The 8,930-nt window shown below is 33.3% G+C and overlaps 1 protein-coding gene across 1 annotated transcript; it reads left to right on the top strand.

The window, feature by feature from the left end:
- Positions 1–380: 380 nt before the first annotated feature.
- Positions 381–8,332, top strand: LOC145555577 (E3 ubiquitin-protein ligase RGLG2-like). The gene is made up of 12 exons (XM_081617317.1): positions 381–486; positions 1,132–1,434; positions 4,627–4,711; positions 4,808–4,948; positions 5,055–5,168; positions 5,283–5,380; positions 6,425–6,504; positions 6,612–6,717; positions 6,821–6,948; positions 7,098–7,332; positions 7,808–7,864; positions 7,983–8,332. The coding sequence occupies exons 2-12, from the start codon at positions 1,153–1,155 to the stop codon at positions 8,061–8,063; spliced, it is 1,407 nt and encodes a 468-aa protein (XP_081473443.1). The 5' UTR covers positions 381–486; positions 1,132–1,152; the 3' UTR covers positions 8,064–8,332.
- The last annotated feature ends 598 nt before the right edge of the window (positions 8,333–8,930 follow it).

Raw genomic sequence — 8,930 nt, 5'->3', positions numbered from 1 at the left:
GAACTGAGCTGAACGAAATTGAACTGAACTGATTGGAGCTGAATTAAACTGAGATAAAATAAATATTTTATGAGAGAGGGAAATTAGGGGCTGAACTGAACTGATTGAACCTGAAATGAACTGAAATAAACTAAACTGAAATTAAATAATTATGAACAAACCCTCAAAAGTCTTAAAAGTCTACTGGTAAACCTCAAGCAAATAATTTTATTTTAAGAGAAAATAAAGCTTAGACACTTTCTGCAAATTCTAATTTAATTCTCTATCCCCTTTCTCGTCTAAAATAATTGTCACTTTTGTCGCCCTTTTTAAATTTTTGTCACCTTTTTAATTTTTTGGTTTAATTTTTATCACCTATTTAAAATAAGTATATACTCTTTATTTCATTTGTCTTCGACCTTTACTCTTTTTGTAAAGTCAGACATAGGCTTCTCTTTCTCCGTCTCCTCCACCTCAACCGCCACCATAAAGGTTCAATTTGACAAGGTTCGTCTTCTTCCCTTTCAACAATTCTCCTAATCGTTACTTACAATTATATTCATATTTTCAGTCAATTTTTATATATTTTTTGAAACCGTCAATTTCAACCAAATTTACGCTGATGAAATTTCCCAGATTTTTTTTTGTTGTAGAAATTTCCCAGATCTTTAAAATGTCGCAATTTATATTTTTCACAATCTATTTCCGTTTTTCTTGACCCATCTTTTTCTTGAATTTTTTTTTTTTTCAAAGTTTAAATTTTTTTCTTGACTTTTTTTTTTTTTCCTTAAAAAAAAGGTAAGATTCTGAAACGTAAATGAGAAGACTTCAATTGCTTGTAGAAGTTTTGTTTTTTTTAGCCGCCTTTTAATTTACTTTTTTGGTCATTCTTTTGGGTATTTTTTAGAATTTGCATCCTTATCTAATTCTGGTATATTTAAAATTTTCTTGTTTAATAAGATACATATCAAAATATAAGTAATTTTAGATATTGTAAAAAAAAAAAAAAAAAAAAAAAAAAGTAATTTTAGATATTAATATAGAAAGATAAGATATTACTCCGTATATTTCAAAATTTATGTGAAAACAATATAATTCAAAATAACCCATCTTTTATAAATTGTTGCTAATCAATTTTTTTGACATTATCAGTGGTAATTTTGAGTAAAAAAAATGGGTGGAAGTAGTTCAAAATCTGAATATAGGAGGTCAACATCTTCATCAACCCAATGGAATCAGTATGAGAATCAACCAGCAGGATATTCAGCACCATATTATGCACCTCCTGAGTGTCAATTTCAACATTATAATACCCAACAGCCTTACCCACCAGCGGCTGCACCTCCTTTGACTTCGTCGTCGAGCTATGGTGGTGCTGGTCCGACCCATGAACATAAGAAGAGGTTTGAGAGGATGTACTCTAGGATTGCTGATGAGTACAAATCATTAGATGAGGTATTGCAGTAACTCCCTTTTCCCACTGGTTCATTGCTTTTGTAAATTAATATTGTATAAAGTATGTATTGTATTACTATTAGTGTATATTTTTAAGGCTATTGGTGTACTTTATTTTGATTTTTTTTGAAGTTGTATTAGGCCTGTTCTCTTCGCAATAAGTGTTAGTCCGTAAAAACTAGTAATAATAAGTTTTAGTTGGTAAAAATAATTTATATTCATGGGAGTTATTAATAGTGTTAACAGGTCCTTAGTCTGTTTGCTTGTTAGGGGTCCAATTGCTTAGTCATGGGAGTTATAAATTGTTTGTTTCCAAAATAAGAGTTTTAAAATAGGACTTAGTCAATAGGGTGCAAGGAAAGGTAAGAGCAATTAACTAGGGTTTATGTTTATTGTTTAGGGTAGGTTATTGCTTCTCTAATGAACTTTGTCAAGTGTAATCAGGCAGTACTTGGAATATTGACTTCTTGATTGGTGGCATCATTGCCTCATGTCCTCCTGTTGTCCCTCTGTGGCTTGGTTACATGGGCAGAATGGAACCACTGTTGTCCCTGCAATAGGCTAAAGCAAGTTTTGTAGTGCCATAAAACGTCAGCGATGTAGGTTTTGATTTTAGAACTTGTGTTGTGCTATATCGATCACCCATTTTTTGGCTGTTGTGGTGTGTATAATAGAATAGTGCAACATTATAACTTTTTGGAGATAATGGTTTAGACATGGTGGTATAGGAAAGGCAATATCTCAGGGTTAGGTTAGACTTTACACAATCCGAATCTGATCAATAGATAAATGCACATTGAGACCACCTCTGAATCCAATAACCCATTCTTGCATCTGATCCTTTCATAACTTTGAATTTAAGACTCTAGATGTGTTAAATTAAGATTTTTGTAAAAAAAGTGTTTCTTTTGGTATCTTTTATTAGGAATTTAGGTTACTTTTTTCTCAAACACTAACCATGATCCTTAACATCCTCTTTTTTCTCATTACCATTGTTGTAAGTGTAACTGCCTAAATGAGGAAAAACTTAATTAGCAGCCAGTAATTGAAAAACCACTCCATTACTATCACCATAACCACCATTACTACTATTTATCTCTTTATTCCCTCCACATTTCAGCTAAGCAACCACTATAGTTGCTCTATTTTTGCCAAGCAATTACCTTTCCCCTCCCTTAATCTTCTCATTTTAGTATAGAGGTGAGAGAGAAAGAGGGTATTAATAGTAGCTAGGTCATGTTTCTACAATTAAATTATGATCAATATTATCTCTTTTATTAGTTGCCAATAGCCGAATGGTGCCTTTGAATGTAGGGAATAGTATGTAGTTTTTATTTTAATTATCTTTTATTTTTTTAATCTATCAAATCACTTATAAAGGAGGAAAAAATACTAGAGGAAATTATTGGATTAGCCTAGGGATTTAACAAGTGAAGCCGAGACCGAGCGAGGCTTATTACTCGGCTTGAGCTTGAAACTGAGCTCAATTCGATTCAAGGCTCGATCATCAAATGTTGTATCTAGTTCTAACGTGTTCTTATCAAAATTTCCCTTTTTTCTTGGTCTTTCATAGTTTATATTAGCATTGATTTACAATTTAAATTTGCTGAAAATTTAAGTGACAAAAAATAAATACTTGCTGTGTCCACAAACTTGGAACTAGGGCGATTATAATCATAAAATCAGTTGTACCTTAGTTGTCATATTTGCTTTAATCGAGCATCAAATCATTTGCTCATTTGCATAAAGTTGCTGAAAACGAGCAAATTCACTCTCTTTACCTTTTACTCTTATCGTTATAACTTAATAAGACCCAATTGGCTTGAAGTGGTGGTTGGTTTTGGAGTTAGAGAGCTGTAGGTTCCTCCCTGGATATCTGGTCGCTTTAAGGGGCTTTTGTCTTAATGTTGGCAGCTTGATCTTAAATCTTTGTAAAAATCGTCAATTAGAGGAAGTGTGAAGTAAAGAATTTTTTGTTAGTGGAAATGAGTAAAGGAATTTTACCATTACAAACGATGAGGGCGAGACTTAACAATATGAATTGTTTTTAAATTTGCCGGCTATTTTAGTCCCCAAGGCCCAAATGTGAGTAGAATATCTTATGTTATAAACTTATTAATAAAACTTATTAAAAATCGAGCCTATATACGAGTTTTTGAGCAAAACCAAAGATAAATCTTATCTTGTGAAAATATCGAACCACACCCGAACTCGAGTTGAACCCTAGTGCCAAGCACTAACCGAGAATTAAGTAGTTCACCAGGCCAGTAGTTTTTGATCTGTTAGCATCCCTACTTATTAACTTATATCACCTAGCCCACGTCCATTTCAACGTAAGAACAAAAGTAGTTGAATCAAACTGAGCCTTATGTAGGGTTACTTAATATATGGTTAACATGAGCAATGGTTATTCGACACATTGCCCTTGTTTGAATTAGTAAGGTTAAGGGGTGAAAGTTCTAAGGAAAAACATCTTATACTTTTAATAATTGCAATATTTGGCAGTCAATATAGAGTGGGATATAAAATGAGAAATGGGGAGTGAAGAGAGCAAGGAAAGAGGCCTTCTGCCTTTTTCTTAAGGATGAACCTACTAAAGGTTATTTTTCTTAGTTTGTAAACATTTTTTATATTATTATGGTTGTTTGTTCTCTATCCCTCTCTCGACCCGTAGAAAATTCAATAGATACCATTACTAAAAATTTGAATAAGAAGTTGCTTGTTATATTTGAAGTATATCGCATTATCTGTTATAACAGAAGACCAGTATGTGAGTGTAATGCTGTATTGCCAAGTTAAGATGTTTTATTGATCCTTTTTTTTTTCTATCTTTGTAAATCTATTTGATGTTTATTTTGGTCTTCCAAGAATATCAACTGAAGCTTGTTGCATAGGTTCTTCCTTTAAATACTGTGCTAGTGTGATGTTTAATTGATGATTCTGTTGAAACCAAAAGTCAAAATTCATCTCCTACTTCAATTAACTTGTATATCTCTCAAAAAACATGTATACATTATTTTTCACAAGGTTTTTTTTTTTTTTCCTCACTTTCTCTCCTCCGCCCCATACTCACCTACCAAGTTTTTGAAAGGAAGGTAGAGAGCAGATATCCAAGTGAGTTGTGTTTTTGTTTTAATGTAAACAATTGCAGTCCTTTTGGGACTAAGGCTGTGTTGTTGTAATCAATTGCAGGTGACTCAAGCACTGGCTCGTGCTGGCCTTGAGTCCTCTAATCTCATTGTGGGTATTGATTTAACAAAAAGCAATGAGTGGACTGGTATTTTTTTGATTCAACAGTGCTGCTTGCTTCCTGAGAAATCGTCATAGGTTTCTTTCTCTTTTTCTTACATTTTTAACTTTGACTCACTGTCAGGTAAAAGATCATTCAACAACCAAAGTTTGCATCATACTGGGAGTGGACTAAACCCTTATGAACAAGCAATATCTATAATTGGAAAGACACTGGCTGCTTTCGATGATGATAATTTAATTCCATGTTATGGTTTTGGAGATGGTATTTGCATTTCTTTAATTTTGTTGTTTTCTTTCTTGTGCCATCTTGAGTTATGGTCTTAAGTTCCTTGTTTTGTTAATCAACAAAGTGCATCATGTTTTGACAGCATCAACACACGATCAAGATGTCTTTAGTTTCTACTCAGATGAAAGAGTTTGTAATGGATTTCAGGAAGTCTTATCCCGGTACAGAGAAATTGTTCCCCATTTACGACTTGCAGGTTTATTATTTAATTTGATGTTGTTCCCGGTCTCACTCTCATTTGGCTCCTTTTCCTTTTATTGTTTGATTTTTCATGATAAATTTAATGGTTCCCTATATCTTGATTTGGCAGGACCTACGTCGTTTGCTCCTGTAATTGAGATGGCCATGACAATTGTTGAGCAGAGTGGAGGACAATACCATGTTTTACTCATAATTGCAGATGGGCAGGTATTTGCTCCCTTTTTAATTTGAAGTGTGGGTTGATCAATTCTTTTGAGCTTCTGTTTTTTGCACTATAAGATCTGTAGTAGCTATTTGATTATTAATGGGCTAAAATGTTATGTTGACAAATGAACCGCATTGCTCTTGGTGTATGGTACCCAATTCATCTCCCCTAGGGCCGTAATGCAATATGACCTAACATGATCTAGATAGATTTGGAAGGTTTGACACTGTATACTCTCCGGTTTCCATTACTTACAACCACATGACTTCACAAATTTCTTGATTTGGGTCAGATGTAGCATAGGTTTAGAAACTCTTATCTTTGAAGTTTGAAGAAGTTATTGACAAGGAGGAGCCATCTGTGTTAGGCTTTAGGTGCACTTGAGTATGGTAATGTCCCATGTTACTTGATAATTCTCATCATTTTCTTTAGATATTCATATTTTCAATTACCAAACTAAATTTAACAATCTGTTTTGAGTGTAATATGTTTTATATTTGTCCCAAAACCTGAAGGAACTTACTTATTGCAATGGGAGAACACAATACTTTTCTTAGCCTAGGGCTATTTATAAAGTTTCTCTAGAAAACTAAGTTGGTGAATCAGATATAGCTTAGAACTATGTCTAAAAAGTGAGATTAATTTGACTGGAGAGCAGTATATTTTTGTATAGTTTTATAGACTGACTCTGAAGCTGCCGTGACCTGTGGGGTTAAATATGTTGCTAATGAAATTTTTTACCATAAAATAGCTTACATATAAAACTAAGTGGGCACTGTCATCATAAAAAAGCGTATAATGTCATTATGTGTATCATCTCAATTTGTTAAGCATCCTGTAAAGTCCTCTTGAAACTTTGAAAGAGATGTGTTGATACATTCATGGCGTGGCTAATTTGACCAATAAGAAGAAACCTTTGATGCTCTTATTGCCTTTTGAAATAATATTGTTTTTTTGTGAATAAAATTATGGAATATTTAAATACAAACTGAAAGATCAGTTTGCTTTTTAATTTGAAGCTATAGGTAAGAGGTTTGTTTCTGTAGGTTACTAGGAGTATTGATACGGAGCATGGTAGACTAAGTCCGCAGGAGCAGAAGACAGTTGATGCGATTGTGAAAGCAAGGTTGAATTTTGAACTATCTCTCCATCTCTAGTTTCAATTTTCATCTCCTGTTTCTCTGTCAAATCTTTAAGTTATGTTTTTAATGATTGTTATGGTGATTATGACAGCAAGTATCCTCTTTCAATTGTTGTTGTTGGGGTGGGGGATGGACCGTGGGACATGATGAAAGAATTTGATGATAACATACCTGCAAGGGATTTCGATAACTTTCAGGTGATTGCCTTAGTATCCCAGTTGTCTTTCCTATTCATGAAAGATTTTGGAATTCTTGAGAACTTTTCAGTACCATGTTTTTAATATTTTTCTGTAATCTCAGTTTGTGAATTTCACTGAAATAATGGCAAAGAATACCCATCAAACTCGAAAGGAAACAGAATTTGCTCTATCAGCACTGATGGAGATTCCTTCTCAGTATAAAGCAACAATGGCGCTTAATCTATTGGGGTAACTACTCTCAATTTCTAATTATGGGCACTACTGACGGCTCTTTTTTTTTTTTTTTTTTTTTTTTTTTTTTTTTTTTTTTCTCTGAGGAAACACTACTAAAAGTATGACACTGTGTGATTGATTGATATTTTTTAATATTAATGCAGTAGGCGTAGAGGAGCATCTCCAGAAAGAGTCCCTCTACCTCCACCTTTGCAGAATGCACGATCATTTGGCAATGCATCATCTTTCAACTATCAAAAACCTTCTCCTTCAACAAGCTTTGAATCAAGTGCACCTGCCTATTATGACACCCCTAGACATGTTGGTACAGCTCCAACTGCGCCTACTTCTACCTACGATACAAGCCCACCTGCTGCGAGCTCTGCATATGACAATCTGGTATTTACTGTTTGAATATTGCCTGCTTATACTTATTCAGTACTTATTATTAGATATGCATGACCTTATCAGTATCTTTCTTTCCGTAATTCATGACAAATTTAACGTCAATCTTAATAATACTACTCCATTATCTACCTCTTTCCTTGGTGAAATTTTTGTCCTGTCTAAGCTGTATCAACTATCTAGTATGATTTTTTAGCATCTCATCTCTATTAGTATATGTATGGTATTCTATTTTTATTTTTTTTGTTAAACTCATTTCCTTGCCTTTCTTTTCTATTGCACAACTATCATTATTGTTGACAAATCTTGCTTAGGTCGATAGCCTGCCTTTATTTTTGAATACTAACTAATCTGAGGTATCAGAATTGGGTGGCTATTTGATTACTTAATCAGTTCTGCTGTCTTAAGAATTACTTTCGTGTTTGATTAATCAATGAGCTAACCATTGTTTTCTGATGCTCTTGAACAGTTGTGCCCTATTTGCTTTACTAATAACAAGGACATGGCTTTTGGCTGTGGACACCAGGTAGATTTTAAACATGAACTTTTATACTTCGTTAATGATTTCCCTTCCCAGGTGTGAATGTGAATGTGAATGTGAATGTGAATGTGAATGTGATTGATTTTATACATGTTATTGGCAGACATGCGCTGAATGTGGGCAAGATCTTTTGAATTGTCCGATCTGTCGCAGCTCAATACAAACGAGGATCAAGCTTTACTGATGTCTTCATTGTGTGAATATTGTGGTCAATTGTTCATTATTGGTTAAAATTCTTTCATTTCTTTGATTTACTTGATTCAAATTTATGATGATCTTGTATGGTTTCTGATTTGGGTGAATTCAGCTTGGGTGCTGTAAATTCCTTGTCACTGTAAATAAAGTCCTAGTGAATAAGTATCATGATCTTTAAAGTTTTTCATTAAAACTGGTCATTGACGGTTTAATCTCCTTAGTCCTATACATTGTAATGTGAGCTTAGAACTGTTAGAAGGAATGGGTTTTTTTTTTTTTTTTTTTTTTATTTTATTAATCTACTTAAATACATTTTTTTTTTTTGTTTTTTAATCAGAAAGATGCATGGGCGTAAAGGTCTCCTATTTCAAAGAGGTTGTTATATATATACTCGGGTAGGGCTGCACACGGTTTGGTTTGGTGCGGTTTGCTTTGAGGGTGAAACCGCAGCAAACCGCATTCGTAACCAAACCGCACACCAAACCGCAATTGTGCGGTTTGTGTTTTAACTGCAATTTTGAAAGAAAAAAAAAAAAAAAAAAAACACCTGCTCAAATTTATTAAACTGAACAGCAACATACAGCAATCAACAATATGTCTTTCATCTAACATATAATTAAGCATTCATATAACAAATTAGTTGAGAATCTAACATATAATTGAAAATTTGTACAGCAAATTAAACTACAAACCATCAAACATGCAATTAAGCATACCCACTAAATTATTCCGTAAAAACCCCCAAATCCTATACTTCTTTGTAAAATTTTACTTTTTCCCAAAATAAAACAAGAAAAATTAAGCAGTAAGCTAAGCATACATTCCCTAAAAAAAAATAGCAAAAAAAAATAAAAAT

This window comes from Chenopodium album, chromosome 1 (genome assembly GCF_948465745.1).
Source record: "Chenopodium album chromosome 1, dcCheAlbu1.1, whole genome shotgun sequence".
Classification (NCBI taxonomy): domain Eukaryota; kingdom Viridiplantae; phylum Streptophyta; class Magnoliopsida; order Caryophyllales; family Amaranthaceae; genus Chenopodium; species Chenopodium album.
This window is presented reverse-complemented; position numbering and strand designations above follow the sequence as displayed.

Coding starts and splice junctions, on each gene's coding strand:
- LOC145555577 (XM_081617317.1), top strand. CDS start 1,153: ATGGGTGGAAGTAGTTCAAAATCTGAATATAGGAGGTCAACATCTTCA. Junction 4,949..5,054: donor ATGTTATGGTTTTGGAGATG/GTATTTGCATTT, acceptor ATGTTTTGACAG/CATCAACACACGATCAAGAT. Junction 5,381..6,424: donor TCATAATTGCAGATGGGCAG/GTATTTGCTCCC, acceptor TTGTTTCTGTAG/GTTACTAGGAGTATTGATAC.